At 49.5% G+C, this 18,599-nt stretch overlaps 1 protein-coding gene across 1 annotated transcript in view; it reads right to left on the reverse strand.

The window, feature by feature from the left end:
• Positions 1–18,599, reverse strand: part of LOC121571992 (ryanodine receptor 2) — a gene marked incomplete at its 3' end in the record, with an annotated part of 179,646 nt that overhangs the window by 69,657 nt on the left and 91,390 nt on the right. Inside the window, exons 14-17 of the mRNA XM_045217362.1 lie at positions 17,085–17,206; positions 14,615–14,798; positions 10,582–10,717; positions 5,888–5,983 (exon numbers count right to left, since the gene is read on the reverse strand). Of these exons, the coding sequence (XP_045073297.1) occupies positions 5,888–5,983; positions 10,582–10,717; positions 14,615–14,798; positions 17,085–17,206 (538 nt within the window). The remainder of the gene's footprint in view (positions 1–5,887; positions 5,984–10,581; positions 10,718–14,614; positions 14,799–17,084; positions 17,207–18,599) is intronic.

The following is an 18,599-nucleotide window of genomic DNA, read 5'->3' on the forward strand; positions in this document are numbered from 1 at the left end:
CTCTATCCCTCTCTACCTCCCTCTCCTCTCTCCCTCCTCTCCTCCCTCTCTCCCTCTCCTCTCTCTCTCCCTCTCCTCCCTCTCCCTCTCTCCCTCCCTCCCTCCCTCTCCTCCTCTCTCCCTCCCTCTCCTCCCTCTCTCCCTCTCCCTCTCTCCCTCTCCTCCCTCTCCTCCTCTCTCCCTCCCTCCCTCCCTCTCTCCCTCCCTCCTTCCCTCTCCCTCTCTCCCTCTCCCTCTCTCCCTCCCTCCCTCTCCTCCTCTCTCCCTCTCTCCCTCTCCTCCCTCTCCCTCTCTCCCTCCCTCCTCTCCCTCTCCTCCTCTCTCCCTCCCTCCCTCTCCCTCTCTCCCTCCCTCCCTCCCTCTCCTCCTCTCTCCCTCCCTCTCCCTCTCTCCTCCCTCTCTCCCTCTCCCTCTCTCCCTCTCCTCCCTCTCTCCCTCTCCCTCTCTCCCTCCCTCCCTCTCCTCCTCTCTCCCTCCCTCTCCTCCCTCTCTCCCTCCTCTCCTCTCTCCTCCCTCTCCCTCCCTCCCTCCCTCCCTCCCTCCCTCCATAATTTAGCTAGCTACCCTCTAGTTATCAACTTCCCTCCATCTTTCACACTATCATTCCCTCCATCCCTCTGTCCCTCCCTCCATCCATCTAGCTAGCTCCACTCTCTGTAAGTATCAACAGCCTGGTCATATACCAAATGCTAGTGATTACACTTGGCCACTACAATACAGCGTTAGTGATTACACTTGGCCACTACAACACATTGTTAGTGATTACACTTGGCCACTACAATACAGCGTTAGTGATTACACTTGGCCACTACAACACTGTGTTAGTGATTACACATGGCCACTACAACACAGTGTTAGTGATTACACTTGGCCACTACAATACAGCGTTAGTGATTACACTTGGCCACTACAACACATTGTTAGTGATTACACTTGGCCACTACAATACAGCGTTAGTGATTACACTTGGCCACTACAACACTGTGTTAGTGATTACACATGGCCACTACAACACAGTGTTAGTGATTACACTTGGCCACTACAATACAGTGTTAGTGATTACACTTGGCCACTACAACACTGTGTTAGTGATTACACTTGGCCACTACAACACTGTGTTAGTGATTACACTTGGCCACTACAATACCGTGTTAGTGATTACACTTGGCCACTACAACACAGTGTTAGTGATTACACTTGGCCACTACAATACCGTGTTAGTGATTACACTTGGCCACTACAACACAGTGTTAGTGATTACACTTGGCCACTACAATACAGTGTGTGGATGGAACAAGTACATGCTTTACGCAATACATTTAAGAACATTATCAGGAAGCACTGGTACATTATTGACACTGACCCAAAACTGAAGCCCATATTTAAATATCCCCTACGTATGGTCTTTAAAAGCCCCCTAAAGTGAGAGACATTGTGGTCTGATTACCCCCCAGAGAAAAGGGAAACCTTCTTGGACAAGGTACTGGAGGGGAATTACAAATGTGGCCAATGTGCTCAATGCAGTTTCACATATAAATGTGACTCATTCACCCACTACTGCACAGGACAAAGATTCAAGATCAAAGGCCTGATTACCTGCATGTCCACCAATGTTGTTTACATGTTGAAATATCCCTGTGGTCTGTCCTACATAGGGAAACCCCCTAGAAGCCTTAAGACCCGGATCAGAGAGCACCGCAGCAACATACGGACAGGTGAGACAAAAAACCCTGTTGCTGTTCATTTTGCACAAGCTGGACCTCCTATTGGTTCTCTGAGATACACTGGAATAGAAATGGTGAAGATGTCACGCAGGGGAGGGGATATTGAGAGGAAACTTCTTCAAAGGGGAATCTTTCTGGATCCACAGGCTCAACACACTGTCTCCTCTTGGCCTTAACGAGGAGTTGGACTTGAAACAATTTTTTATAGTTTCAAAATGTCCTAATTATTGTGTTGTTGAGAGAATGCCAAGAGTGTGCAAAGCTGTCATCAAGGCAAAGGGTGGCTATTTGAAGAATCTCAAATATAAAATATATTTTGATTTGTTTATCACAATTTTGGTTACTACATGATTCCATATGTGTTATTTCATAGTTTTGATGTCTTCACTATTATTCTACAATGTAAAAAATAGTAAAGAAAAACCCTTGATTGAGTAGGTGTTTCAAACTTATGACTGGTGCTGTATATATATATATAATAAAAAACTGAAATACCTTATCTACATAAGTATTCAGACCATTTGCTATGAGACTCGAAATTGAGCTCAGGTGCATCCTGTTTCCATTGATCATCCTTGAGATGTTTCCACAACTTTTTACATAGATTGGACATGATTTGGAAAGGCACACCTGTCTATATAAGGTCCGTGTCACGATCGTCATTTGAAGAAATGGGCCAATGCGCAGCGTGGAATGCGAACATCTTTTATTTATATTTCACCACACGAACAAAAACAACAAAACGATACGTGAAGTCCTTGGGTACATACACAAACCAACACGGAACAAGATCCCACAAAACACAAGTGCCAAACGGCTGCCTAAGTATGGTTCCCAATCAGAGACAACAAGCAACAGCTGATTCACGTTGCCTCTGATTGAGAACCACCCCGGCCAACATAGAAACACATGAACTAGAAACTGAAACAATGAACACAAAACATAGACTCTACACACCCTGGCTCAACATAAAAGAGTCCCTAGAGCCAGGGTGTGACAGTCCCACAGTTGATAGTGCATGTCAGAGCAAAAACCAAGCCATGAGGTCGAAGGAATTGTCTTTAGAGCTCCGAGACAGGATTGTGTGGAGGCACAGATCTGGGGAAGGGTACCAAAAAATGTCTGCAGCATTGAAGGTCCCCAAGAACACAGTGGCAGGGACTGTGCGACTAGTCAGGATCGAGGGAAAGCTGAACGGAGCAAAGTACAGAGAGATCATTGATGAAAACCTGCTCCATACTACAGACCATACTACAGACCATACTACAGACCATACTACAGACCATACCACAGACCATACTACAGACCATACTACATACCATACTACAGACCATACTACAGACCATACTATAGACTGACAATACTACATACCATACTACAGACCATACTACAGACCATAATATAGACCATACTACAGACCATACTACAGACCATAATATAGACCATACTACAGACCATACTACAGACCATACTACAGACCATACTACAGACCATACTACAGACCATAATATAGACCATACTACAGACCATAATATAGACCATACTACAGACCATACTACAGACCATAATATAGACCATACTACAGACCATACTACAGACCATACTACATACCATACTACAGACCATACTACAGACCATACTACAGACCATACTACAGACCATACTACAGACCATACTACAGACCATACTACATACCATACTACAGACCCTACTACAGACCCTACTACAGACCATACTACAGACCATACTACAGACCATACTACAGACCATACTACAGACCATACTATAGACCATACTACAGACCATACTATAGACCATACTACAGACCATACTATAGACCATACTACAGACCATACTACAGACCATACTACAGACCATACTACAGACTGACCATACTATAGACCATACTACAGACCATACTACAGACTGACCATACTACAGACCATACTACAGACCATACTACAGACTATACTACAGACCATACTATAGACCATACTACAGACCATACTACAGACCATACTACAGACCATACTACAGACCATACTATAGACCATACTACAGACCATACTACAGACCATACTACAGACCATACTACAGACCATACTACAGACTGAACTACAGACCATACTACAGACCATACTACAGACTGACCATACTACAGACCATACTATAGACCATACTACAGACCATACTACAGACCATACTATAGACCATACTACAGACCATACTACAGACCATACTACAGACCATACTACAGACTGACCATACTACAGACCATACTACAGACCATACTACAGACTGACCATACTACAGACCATACTATAGACCATACTACAGACCATACTACAGACCATACTATAGACCATACTACAGACCATACTACAGACCATACTACAGACCATACTACAGACCATACTATAGACCATACTACAGACCATACTACAGACCATACTACAGACCATACTACAGACTGACCATACTACAGACCATACTACAGACTGACCATACTACAAGACCATACTATAGACCATACTACAGACCATACTACAGACCATACTACAGACCATACTACAGACCATACTACAGACCATACTACAGACCATACTATAGACCATACTACAGACCATACTACAGACCATACTACAGAGACCATACTACAGACCATACTACAGACCATACTACAGACCCTACTACAGACCATACTATAGACCATACTACAGACCATACTATAGACCATACTACAGACCATACTACAGACCATACTACAGACCATACTACAGACCATACTACAGACCATACTACAGACCATACTACAGACCCTACTACAGACCATACTATAGACCATACTACAGACCATACTACAGACCATACTACAGACCATACTACAGACCATACTACAGACCATACTACATGACCATACTACAGACCATACTACAGACCATACTACAGACCATACTACAGACCATACTACAGACCATACTACAGACCATACTATAGACCATACTACAGACCATACTACAGGACCATACTACAGACCATACTACAGACCATACTACAGACCATACTACAGACTATACTACAGACCATACTACAGACCATACTACAGACCATACTACAGACCATACTACAGACCCTACTACAGACCATACTATAGACCATACTACAGACCATACTACATACCATACTACAGACCATACTACAGACCCTACTATAGACCATACTACAGACCATACTACAGGACCATACTACAGACCATACTACAGACCATACTACAGACCATACTACAGACCGACCATACTACATACCATACTACAGACCATACTACGGACCATACTACAGACTATCTACAGACCATACTACAGACCATACTACAGACCATACTACAGACCATACTACAGACCGACCATACTACAGACCATACTACAGACCATACTACATACCATACTACAGACCATACTACAGACCGATCATACTACAGACCATACTACAGACCATCCTACAGACCATACTACAGACCATACTACATACCATACTACAGACCATACTACAGACCATACTACAGGACCATACTACAGACCATACTACAGACCATACTACGGACCATACTACAGACCATACTACAGACCATACTACAGACCATACTACAGACCATACTACAGATCATACTACAGACCATACTACAGACCATACTACAGACCATACTACAGACCATACTACAGACCATACTACAGACCATACTACAGACCATACTACAGACCATACTACAGACCATACTACAGACCATACTACAGACCATACTACAGACCATACTACAGACCATACTACAGACCATACTACAGACCATACTACAGACCATACTACAGACCATACTACAGACCATACTACAGACCATACTACAGACCATACTACAGACCATACTACAGATCATACTATAGACCATACTACAGATCATACTATAGACCATACTACAGACCATACTACAGACCATACTACGGTACAGTTGAGGGAATAGTAAGACTGGGGAAAGGGACATGATCTGAACACTTAGTGGACTGAATGATCTTCTGATCAGAGATCAGGGTCATATAGATGACTTGACATAATGATATGTGATGATGGCATGCATGATGGTAACATGGATATATTGATTACTGATCACCTACCAGACGAGGCCTCCAGTCTCTCTAGCCGGCTGATCAACCAATCCAACGAGGCAGAGAACTGGGCACAATTCTTCCTGTTGCCCCTTATCAACGCAGCTAGAGGACAAGAGGGAGGAGAGGAGAGGAGGAGATGAAGAAGGAGTGAAAGATTGAGAGTGATCCAGAGAGAAAGGGATTGAGAGGAATTGAGAGTGTGATCCAGAGAGAAGGGGATTGAGAGGAATTGAGAGTGATCCAGAGAGAAAGGGATTGAGAGGAATTGAGAGTGATCCCGAGAGAAAGGGATTGAGAGGAATTGAGAGTGATCCAGAGAGAAAGGGATTGAGAGGAATTGAGAGAGTGATCCAGAGAGAAAGGGATTGAGAGGAATCGAGAGAGTGATCCAGAGAGAAAGGGATTGAGAGGAATTGAGAGAAATCCAGAGAGAAAGGGATTGAGAGGAATTGAGAGTGATCCAGAGAGAAAGGGATTGAGAGGAATTGAGAGTGGTCCAGAGAGAAAGGGATTGAGAGGAATTGAGAGAGTGATCCAGAGAGAAAGGGATTGAGAGGAATTGAGAGTGATCCAGAGAGAAAGGGATTGAGAGGAATTGAGAGAGTGATCCAGAGAGAAGGGGATTGAGAGGAATTGAGAGTGTGATCCAGAGAGAAGGGGATTGAGGGGAATTGAGAGTGATCCAGAGAGAAAGGGATTGAGAGGAATTGAGAGTGATCCAGAGAGAAAGGGATTGAGAGGAATTGAAAGTGTGATCCAGAGAGAAAGGGATTGAGAGGAATTGAGAGAGTGATCCAGAGAGAAAGGGATTGTGAGGAATTGAGAGAGTGATCCAGAGAGAAAGGGATTGAGAGGAATTGAGAGTGTGATCCAGAGAGAAAGGGATTGAGAGGAATTGAGAGAGTGATCCAGAGAGAAATGGATTGAGAGGAATTGAGAGAGTGATCCACAGAGGTCCAGAAAGGTGGACATAGAGATCAAGAGAAGGAGGAAGGGTACAGGAGGGAACAGACTTTAAAAACAGAACACGTGCATTTGACAAGCAGTATATTCCCTTCCTTGGCTCCAGTACAGTCATTAGAATACATTACACTGTGAGACAAACAAGGCACCCAGAGACACATCGAGCCTCAGGTGCAACATCTGGAGCTTCTAGAAAACATCCATTTAGCAAACTGTTTCTCCTCCAAGCACTCTGCAACAACATCAGGTCAGATGATACACACAGCATTATACATAAAGAAACACATGGAACCATTAGCATCAGTTAGGGCTGAGGGCTGAGGCAGCAACGAGGCAGCATGGAACCATTAGCATCAGTTAGGGCTGAGGGCTGAGGCAGCAACGAGGCAGCATGGAACCATTAGCATCAGTTAGGGCTGAGGGCTGAGGCAGCAACGAGGCAGCATGGAACCATTAGCATCAGTTAGGGCTGAGGGCTGAGGCAGCAACGAGGCAGCATGGAACCATTAGCATCAGTTAGGGCTGAGGGCTGAGGCAGCAACGAGGCAGCATGGAACCATTAGCATCAGTTAGGGCTGAGGGCTGAGGCAGCAACGAGGCAGCATGGAACCATTAGCATCAGTTAGGGCTGAGGGCTGAGGCAGCAGCACGTGGCAGAAGACCAGCTGCCGCTTTAAACAGCAGTCAGCCAGTCAGTTAATCAGCCAGTCAGTTAATCAGCCAGTCAGTCAGTCAGCAGCCAGTCAGCCAGCCAGTCAGTCAGCCAGTTAGTCAGCCAGTCAGTTAGTCAGCCAGTCAGTCAGTTGCTGATGGCAGTTAGCTTGACATGGCAGAAGTCACCAGAGAGGGTAGTATAGTGTAGCCATCTAGCAGACTCTTATTAAGGATTTATGCTGTGCTGCTGTTCATACTGTTTCTATTCCCCCTGCTCTCCTCTTCTCCTCTCCTCTTCTCTCCTCTGCTCTCTCTGCCTCCTCTCCTCTCCTCTCTCCTCTCCTTCTCTGTCCACCTCTCTCCTCTCCTCTCCTCTCTTCCTCTCTCCTCTCCTCTCCTTCTCTGTCCACCTCTATCCTCTCTTCCTCTCTCCTCTCCTCTCTTCCTCTCCATCTCTCCTCTCCTTCTCTGTCCACCTCTCTCCTCTCCTCTCCTCTCCATCTCTCCTCTCCTCTCCTTCTCTGTCCACCTCTCTCCTCTCCTCTCCATCTCTCCTCTCCTCTCCTCTCCTTCTCTGTCCACCTCTCTCCTCTCCTCTCCTCTCCTTCTCTGTCCACCTCTCTCCTCTCCTCTCCATCTCTCCTCTCTCCTATCCTCTCCTTCTCTGTCCACCTCTCTCCTCTCCTCTCCATCTCTCCTCTCTCCTCTCCTCTCCTTCTCTGTCCACCTCTCTCCTCTCCTCTCCTCTCCTCTCCTCTCCTCTCCTCTCCTCTCCTTCTCTGTCCACCTCTCTCCTCTCCTCTCCATCTCTCCTCTCTCCTCTCCTCTCCTTCTCTGTCCACCTCTCTCCTCTCCTCTCCTCTCCTCTCCTCTCCTCTCCTCTCCTCTCCTCTCCTCTCCTCTCTCTCCTCTCTCTCCTTCTCTGTCCACCTCTCTCCTCTCCTCTCATTCTCCTCTCCTCTCCATCTCTCCTCTCCATCTCTCCTCTCCTCTCCTTCTCTGTCCACCTCTCTCCTCTCCATCTCTCCTCTCCTTCTCTGTCCACCTCTCTCCTCTCCTCTCCATCTCTCCTCTCTCCTCTCCTTCTCTGTCCACCTCTCTCCTCTCTTCCTCTCTCCTCTCCTCTCCATCTCTCCTCTCCATCTCTCCTCTCCATCTCTCCTCTCCTTCTCTGTCCACCTCTCTCCTCTCTTCCTCTCTCCTCTCCTCTCCATCTCTCCTCTCCTTCTCTGTCCACCTCTCTCCTCTCTTCCTCTCTCCTCTCCTCTACATCTCTCCTCTCCTTCTCTGTCCACCTCTCTCCTCTCTTCCTCTCTCCTCTCCTCTCCTCTCTTCCTCTCTCCTCTCCTCTCCATCTCTCCTCTCCTTCTCTGTCCACCCTCTCTCCTCTCCTCTCCTCTCCTCTCCTTCTCTGTCCTCCTCTCTCCTCTCCTCTCCATCTCTCCTCTCTCCTCTCCTCTCCTCTCCATCTCTCCTCTCCTCTCCTTCTCTGTCCACCTCTCTCCTCTCTTCCTCTCTCCTGTCACCTCCATCCCACCTCTCCCCCTCCCTGTTATCAGTGAAGTCAGTCTAACCTGGCGGTACATGTTGATGAGTGTTGTAGAACGTAGCAGCTCTGTGCTGGGGGTCAGGCCCCCGCAGACTCTTATTAAGGATTTATGCTGTGCTGCTGTTCATACTGTTTCTATTCCCCCTGCTCTCCTCTTCTCTCCTCTGCTCTCTCTGCCTCCTCTCCTCTCCTCTCTCCTCTCCTTCTCTGTCCACCTCTCTCCTCTCCTCTCCTCTCTTCCTCTCTCCTCTCCTCTCCTTCTCTGTCCACCTCTATCCTCTCTTCCTCTCTCCTCTCCTCTCTTCCTCTCCATCTCTCCTCTCCTTCTCTGTCCACCTCTCTCCTCTCCTCTCACTCTCCTCTCCTTCTCTGTCCACCTCTCTCCTCTCCTCTCCATCTCTCCTCTCCTCTCCTCTCCTTCTCTGTCCACCTCTCTCCTCTCCTCTCCTCTCCTTCTCTGTCCACCTCTCTCCTCTCCTCTCCATCTCTCCTCTCTCCTCTCCTCTCCTTCTCTGTCCACCTCTCTCCTCTCCTCTCCATCTCTCCTCTCTCCTCTCCTCTCCTTCTCTGTCCACCTCTCTCCTCTCCTCTCCTCTCCTCTCCTCTCCTTCTCTGTCCACCTCTCTCCTCTCCTCTCCATCTCTCCTCTCTCCTCTCCTCTCCTTCTCTGTCCACCTCTCTCCTCTCCTCTCCTCTCCTCTCTCCTCTCCTCTCCTCTCCTCTCCTCTCCTCTCCTTCTCTGTCCACCTCTCTCCTCTCCTCTCCATCTCTCCTCTCCATCTCTCCTCTCCTCTCCTTCTCTGTCCACCTCTCTCCTCTCCATCTCTCCTCTCCTTCTCTGTCCACCTCTCTCCTCTCCTCTCCATCTCTCCTCTCTCCTCTCTCTCTCCTTCTCTGTCCACCCTCTCTCCTCTCTTCTCTCTCCTCTCCTCTCCATCTCTCCTCTCCATCTCTCCTCTCCATCTCTCCTCTCCTTCTCTGTCCACCTCTCTCCTCTCTTCCTCTCTCCTCTCCTCTCCATCTCTCCTCTCCTTCTCTGTCCACCTCTCTCCTCTCTTCCTCTCTCCTCTCCTCTACATCTCTCCTCTCCTTCTCTGTCCACCTCTCTCCTCTCTTCCTCTCTCCTCTCCTCTCCTCTCTTCTCTCCTCTCCATCTCTCCTCTCCTTCTCTGTCCACCTCTCTCCTCTCCTCTCCTCTCCTCTCCTTCTCTGTCCACCTCTCTCCTCTCCTCTCCATCTCTCCTCTCTCCTCTCCATCTCTCCTCTCTCCTCTCCTCTCCTCTCCATCTCTCCTCTCCTCTCCTTCTCTGTCCACCTCTCTCCTCTCTTCCTCTCTCCTGTCACCTCCATCCCACCTCTCCCCCTCCCTGTTATCAGTGAAGTCAGTCTAACCTGGCGGTACATGTTGATGAGTGTTGTAGAACGTAGCAGCTCTGTGCTGGGGGTCAGGCCCCGTGTGTAAGCTGTGTTGGTGTACAGGGGCAGCATTTCTAAAAGCCCTGAGGTTGCAGTATTCAGCTGCTCCCCTCCTCACCCAGTAGCTCATATAATGAGTTTAGCGTGGACCTCCAGGCCTCCCCGGCCTCCCTCCCCGCCACCTCAGCAAAATGAGCCGCGCTGCTGTACACGTGGAGACGATCGATACACTCCAACACCAGGTTTATCATACCCTGGGGGAGAGAGGGGGAGGGAGAGAAGGGTGGGGAGAGAGAGGGGGGAGTCATGTTATACATAGTGTATCTACATACATAGTGTATCTATATAGTGTATCTACATACATAGTGTATCTACATACATAGTGTATCTATAGGCTCATCGAAAAGAAACTGGATACATTTATAGTAATATAATAATATGCCATTTAGCAGACGCTTTTATCCAAAGAGACTTACAGTCACGTGTGCATACAATTTTACGTATGGGTGGTCCCGGGGATCGAACCCACTACCCTGGCGTTACAAGCGCCGTGCTCTACTAAATTGAGCTACAGAGGACCGTCAATTTCTAAACATTGGATTTGGGACATGGAGTAGCCAGTGATGTAATACAGCAACGATCAATAGATGTGTTGTCTTTCCATGTGTCCCTGTAGTAACACATTGATATTTACATGGACTGTAATGGCTGTAATAGCTTAGTGAATGTGTAGAGGCACAGTGAAAGCCATGAACAGGCCAAAGCAGAGAAGTCTGGTCCCCTGCACCATGACACTGATGAGACCTGAAGGAGACCGCACCGCTGACTTTAAATGGGAATTTACAAGAGTGGCGATGTCGAGGGTCAGGGGCAGTCGATCGTCACAACAGAACTAACCGTGGGAGAACTAGTATATTAAGTTAATGCCAGCTGAGACCTAGGGGACCCCATCTGGGGCCACACTACTGAAGAAACAAAGCTTTACACCAGCTGGTGCCCTACACAGCACATCGGTACAGCTGCTCTCTTAACACTTCATTTAACAGGAGAGTCAGAGAAACAGTGGCATGATCTGCAGTGTCATGGCTGCCCTAGACCAAAACACTAAAACAGCTCAGGACAGGAAGAAATGGAGGGACTTTATCAAGGCTTTATGCACCACTTGGCACGATGAGGCCAGGTAAGTTGTGACACTCTGGCTCCGGGACTTTTGTATTTGAGCCAGGGTGTATTTTGTTTTGTTGGGTTTTGGGTGTATTTCTATGTTTGCATTTCTGTCACGTTCATTTCTAGGTTTGGTCAATGACTCCCAATCGGAGGTAACGAGTGGCAGCTGTCGGCTCGTTATCTCTGATTGGGAGCCATATTTATTTGTATGTTTTCCTGTGGGGGTTGTGGGTTTTTGTTCCGTTTCGGTTTGTGTACCGTGGACTTCATTGAGTCGTCTTTTGTTTTGTAGTTCGATATCGTTTAATTAATAAAGTCATGTTTCTTGGACACGCTGCGCCTTGGTCATACTTAGACGACATAGACGACCGTGACAGAAAAACCCACCATAAAAGGACCAAGCAGCGTGTCAAGCGGCAACAGGATTTATGGACGCCTATCAAGGATTCATGGACATGGGAGGAGATACTGGATGGAAAGGGTCCTTGGGCACAACCGGGAGAATATCGCCGCCCTCGTGAAGAGCTGGAGGCAGCTAAAGCCGAGAGGAGGTGGTATGAGGAGGCAGCACGGAGTCGAGGCTGGAAGCCCGTGGGTACTACCCAAAATTTATTGGGGGGGCTAAAAGGGAGTGTGGCGAAGTCAGGTAGGAGACCTGCGCCTACTCCTGGACTGACCGTGGAGAGCGAGAGTACGGGCAGACACCGTGTTACGCAGTAGAGCGCATGGTGTCTCCTGTACGCAGGCATAGCCCGGTTCGGTACATTCCAGCTCCACGTATCGGCCGGGCTAGATTGAGCATTGAGCCGGATGTCATGAAGCCGGCCCAACGCATCAGGCCACCAGTGCGTCTCCTCGGGCCGGCTTACATGGCACCAGCCTTACGCATGGTGTCCCCGGTTCGCCTACATAGCCCGGTGCGGGTTATTCCTCCTTCCCGTACTGGTCGGGCGACGGGGAGCATACAACCAGGTAAGGTTGGGCAGGCTCAATGCTCAAGGGAGCCAGTACGCCTGCACGGTCCGGTATTTCCGGCGCCACCTCCCCGCTCCAGCCCAGTACCACCAGTGCCTACACCACGCACCAAGCCTCCTGTGTGTCCCCAGAGTCCTGTGCGCCCTGTTGCTACTCCCCGCACTAGCCCTGAGATGCGTGTCCTCAGCCCGGGACCACCAGTTCCGGCACCACGCACTAGGCCTTATGTGCGTCCCCAGGGTCCAGCATGCCCTGTTGCTGCTCCCCGCACTAGCCCTGAGATGCGTGTCCTCAGCCCGGGACCACCAGTTCCGGCACCACGCACCAGGCCTATAGTGCGTCTCGGCCGGCCAGAGTCTGCCGTCTGCCCAACGGCGCCTGAACTGCCCGTCTGCCCAACGGCGCCTGAACTGCCCGTCTGCCCAACGGCGCCTGAACTGCCCGTCTGCCCAACGGCGCCTGAACTGCCCGTCTGCCCAACGGGCGCCTGAACTGCCCGTCTGCCCAACGGGCGCCTGAACTGCCTGTCTGCCCAACGCCGTCTGAACTGTCCGTCTGCCAAGCGCTGCATGAACTGCCCGTCTGTACTGAGCCTGCAAAGCCGCCCGTCTGCCATGAGCCTTCAGAGCCGTCCGCCAGACCGGAGCCGCTAAAGCCTTCCGCCAGACAGGAGCCGCTAGAGCCTTCCGCCAGACAGGATCAGCCAGAGCCTTCCGCCAGACAGGATCAGCCAGAGCCTTCCGCCAGACAGGATCAGCCAGAGCCTTCTGCCAGACAGGATCAGCCAGAGCCTTCCGCCAGACAGGATCAGCCAGAGCCTTCCGCCAGACAGGATCAGCCAGAGCCTTCCGCCAGACAGGATCCGTCAGCCTGCCATGAGCAGCCAGAGCCTTCCGCCAGCCATGAGCAGCCAGATCCGTCAGCCAGCCATGAGCAGCCAGATCCGTCAGCCAGCCATGAGCAGCCAGATCCGTCGGCCAGCCATGAGCAGCCAGATCCGTCAGCCAGCCATGAGCAGCCAGATCCGTCAGCCAGCCATGAGCAGCCAGATCCGTCAGCCAGCCATGAGCAGCCAGATCCTTCAGCCAGCCATGAGCAGCCAGATCCGTCGGCCAGCCATGAGCAGCCAGATCCGTCAGACAGCCATGAGCAGCCAGATCCGTCAGCCAGCCATGAGCAGCCAGATCCTTCAGCCAGCCATGAGCCGTCCAGCCAGGATCCGCCAGAGCCGTCCAGCCAGGATCCGCCAGAGCCAGCCAGCCAGGATCCGCCATTGAGTCCGGTGCTGTCCCTTAGCCCGGTGCTGTCCCTTAGCCCGGTGCTGCCCCTTAGTCCGGTACTGCCCCTTAGTCCGGTGCTGCCCTTTAGTCCGGTGCCGCCCCTTAATCCTGTGGGGTTTAGTTGGGGGGTGGTCATGTGGAGGAGGCTACGGAAGCGGATAGTGACTAAGGTGGGGTGGGGACCACGACCAGGGCCAGAACCGCCACCGTGGACAGACGCCCACCCAGACCCTCCCCTAGACTGTATGCTGGTGCGACCGGAGTTCGCACCTTTAGGGGGGGGTACTGTGACACTCTGGCTCCGGGACTTTTGTATTTGAGCCAGGGTGTATTTTGTTTTGTTGGGTTTTGGGTGTATTTCTATGTTTGCATTTCTGTCACGTTCATTTCTAGGTTTGGTCAATGACTCCCAATCGGAGGTAACGAGTGGCAGCTGTCGGCTCGTTATCTCTGATTGGGAGCCATATTTATTTGTATGTTTTCCTGTGGGGGTTGTGGGTTTTTGTTCCGTTTCGGTTTGTGTACCGTGGACTTCATTGAGTCGTCTTTTGTTTTGTAGTTCGATATCGTTTAATTAATAAAGTCATGTTTCTTGGACACGCTGCGCCTTGGTCATACTTAGACGACATAGACGACCGTGACATAAGTAAACGGCTGTTTGGTGTAGTTCCTTCCCCCTTTCCCTGCTGATGTGGAATATAACCCCCCAGCATGCTCTCTGTTCTCTACCTCTTCCTGGAAGAGGTTCTGTCTGTTCTTCAGGGCTCGGAGGCGGTTCTGTTTGTCCTCGTGCTCCAGGTGTTCGTCGGGAGGCTGGAAGTAGCCAATCAGATCCTGAAGACTCAAACTGACCGACTCAATCGGCAGGTCTAGTGTCGAGGTATTTCCTTTTTTACTGAGGGTGTCCAGACCCCTGGAACACAGAGAGAGAGAAGTTACTGAGGGTGTCCAGACCCCTGGAACACAGAGAGAGAGAAGTTACTGGGGGTGTCCAGACAACTGGAACACAGAGAGAGAGAAGTTACTGAGGGTGTCCAGACCGCTGGAACACATAGAGAGAGAGAAGTTACTGGGGGTGTCCAGACAACTGGAACACAGAGAGAGAGAAGTTACTGAGGGTGTCCAGACCCCTGGAACACATAGAGAGAAGTTACTGAGGGTGTCCAGACCCCTGGAACACAGAGAGAGAGAGAAGTTACTGAGGGTGTCCAGACCCCTGGAACACAGAGAGAGAGAGAAGTTACTGGGGGTGTCCAGACAACTGGAACACAGAGAGAGAGAAGTTACTGAGGGTGTCCAGACCCCTGGAACACATAGAGAGAAGTTACTGAGGGTGTCCAGACCCCTGGAACACAGAGAGAGAGAGAAGTTACTGAGGGTGTCCAGACCCCTGGAACACAGAGAGAGAAGTTACTGAGGGTGTCCAGACCCCTGGAACACAGAGAGAGAAGTTACTGAGGGTGTCCAGACCCCTGGAACACAGAGAGAGAGAGAAGTTACTGAGGGTGTCCAGACCCCTGGAACACATAGAGAGAAGTTACTGAGGGTGTCCAGACCCCTGGAACACATAGGGAGACGTTACTGAGGGTGTCCAGACCCCTGGAACACAGAGAGAGAGAGAAGTTACTGAGGGTGTCCAGAACCCTGGAACACATAGAGAGAGAGAGAAGTTACTGAGGGTGTCCAGACCCCTGGAACACATAGAGAGAGAGAAGTTACTGAGGGTGTCCAGACCCCTGGAACACATAGAGAGAAGTTACTGAGGGTGTCCAGACCCCTGGAACACAGAGAGAGAGAGAAGTTACTGAGGGTGTCCAGACCCCTGGAACACAGAGAGAGAGAAGTTACTGAGGGTGTCCAGATCCCTGGAACACATATAGAGAGAGAGGAGTTACTGAGGGTGTCCAGACCCCTGGAACACAGAGAGAGAGAGAAGTTACTGAGGGTGTCCAGACCCCTGGAACACAGAGAGAGAGAAGTTACTGAGGGTGTCCAGATCCCTGGAACACATATAGAGAGAGAGGAGTTACTGAGGGTGTCCAGACCCCTGGAACACATAGAGAGAAGTTACTGAGGGTGTCCAGACCCCTGGAACACAGAGAGAGAGAAGTTACTGAGGGTGTCGAGACCCCTGGAACAAAGAGAGAGAGAGAAGTTACTGAGTGTGTCCAGACCCCTGGAACACATAGAGAGAGAGAAGTTACTGAGGGTGTCCAGACCCCTGGAACACAGAGAGTGAAGTTACTGAGGGTGTCCAGACCCCTGGAACACAGAGAGAGATAAGTTACTGAGGGTGTCCAGACCCCTGGAACACAGAGAGAGAAGTTACTGAGGGTGTCCAGACCCCTCATACACAAGGGTGTCCAGACCCCCCATACACAAAAAAAATGTATGCACGCATGACTGTAAGTCGCTTTGGATAAAAGCGTCTGCTAAATGGCATATTATTATTATTATTATAACACAGAGAGTGAAGTTACTGAGGGTGTCCAGACCCCTGGAACACAGAGAGAGAAGTTACTGAGGGTGTCCAGACCCCTGGAACACAGAGAGAGAGAAGTTACTGAGGGTGTCCAGACCCCTGGAACACAGAGAGAGAAGTTACTGAGGGTGTCCAGACCCCTGGAACACAGAGAGAGAGAGAAGTTACTGAGGGTGTCCAGACCCCTGGAACACAGAGAGAGAAGTTACTGAGGGTGTCCAGACCCCTGGAACACAGAGAGAGAGAAGTTACTGAGGGTGTCCAGACCCCTGGAACACAGAGAGAGAAGTTACTGAGGGTGTCCAGACCCCTGGAACACAGAGAGAGAGAGCAGTTACTGAGGGTGTCCAGACCTATGGAACACAGAGAGAGAGAAGTTACTGAGTGTGTCCAGACCCCTGGAACACAGAGAGAGAAGTTACTGAGGGTGTCGAGACCCCTGGAACACAGAGAGAGAAGTTACTGAGGGTGTCGAGACCCCTGGAACACAGAGAGAGAGAGAAGTTACTGAGGGTGTCCAGACCCCTGGAACACAGAGAGAGAAGTTACTGAGGGTGTCCAGACCCCTGGAACACAGAGAGAGAGAGGAGTTACTGAGGGTGTGCGTGCAAGTGATAATCTGTCATTGTAATCTGGGTTCATCTTCTCTCTGCAACCTTCAGGAAGATGTGTCCCCATTTCTCCCATTAAGAGTGTGTGTATCTTGTATCTCCCCACCTGATGAATCGGTTGAACAGGAAGACAGTACTGCGTATGACCCGTGCGGTGCGGGACTCCTCGTGCTGTGAGCGGGACAGGGTCAGCCCATCGTCCATGTGACCCTCGTGGTGCATGATGGCCTGAAACAGACACATGCTAAATGTCACGTTCTGCAGACACTGAGACAGAACGGGAGGTCTCTGACACTGTTTGCTTTGACACGGCTAGCTTAGCATTGAGACAGAACGGGAGGTTTCTGACACTGTTAGCTTAGCATTGAGACAGAACAGCAGGTTTCTGACACTGTTAGCTTAGCATTGAGACAGAACGGGAGGTTTCTGACACTGTTAGCGTAGCATTGAGTATATACTTTACCCCAGGAAACCCACTGGAGGTGGTGACTGTAGAAGTATATACTTTACCCCAGGAAACCCACTGGAGGTGGTGACTGTATAAGTATATACTTTACCCCAGGAAACCCACTGGAGGTGGTGACTGTAGAAGTATATACTTTACCCCAGGAGGATACCCATTACGGGCAGTGACTGTCGAAACAAGGTAGCTTTATTCACGTCGGGGGAATTTAGCTCCCGAGTGGCGCAGCGGTCTAAGGCACTGCATCTCAGTGCTTGAGGCGTCACTACAGACCCCCCTGGTTCGATTCCAGGCTGTATCACAACCGGCGGTGATTGGGAGTCCCATAGGGCGGCGCACAATTGGCCCAGCGTCGTCCGGGTTTGGCCGGTGTAGAACGTCATTGTGAATAAGAATTTGTTCTTAACAGACTTGCCTAGTTAAATAAAGGTTAAATAAATAAATAGCGAATAGTGTCAGCCTATTTACAACGCACCTCCTTGTTATTGCACTTGCATTCAGTAGCGTCTATGAATCACATGATTATTATGTATGAAAGTGGCATTAATGTATGAAAGTGTGTATACTTACTTAAATGTAGTTCTGTCCTTGTGATGTACTTGTCTAGTAATGTTCTGTATTATGTCATGTTTAAGGTTGTGTGTGGACCCCAGGAAGAGTAGATGCTGCTTTAGCAGAAGCTAATGGGGATCCTAATACAATACTGAAATACTGAGACAGAATAGGAGCTCTCTGTTCCGACACGGTTAGCTTAGCCTAATGGCTACCCCCAAACATCATTACACCACACTACAAATTCACACGACTCGGTCTCAACCAGCAGAGGTTAACCTGACCTCTCTCATCAGAACATGTCCCTCACTAAAAAGTAATTTAGCTGAATACTAAATGTAATATAATAATATAATATGCCATTTAGCAGACGCTTTTATCCAAAGCAACTTACAGTCATGCGTGCATAAATGTTTACGTATGGGTGGTCCCGGGGATCGAACCCACTACCCTGGCGTTACAAACGCCATGCTCTACCAATTGAGCTACAGAGGACCACATTGAGCTACAGAGGACCAGTACTGTAATGTCATATCTGGAGACAGAATGGCTGGTTCATTTGACACTGTTAGCTTAGCATAATGCTAATGATTTTATTCATTAGAA

Source organism: Coregonus clupeaformis, unplaced genomic scaffold (assembly GCF_020615455.1).
Source record: "Coregonus clupeaformis isolate EN_2021a unplaced genomic scaffold, ASM2061545v1 scaf1028, whole genome shotgun sequence".
NCBI classification, from domain to species: Eukaryota; Metazoa; Chordata; class Actinopteri; order Salmoniformes; family Salmonidae; genus Coregonus; species Coregonus clupeaformis.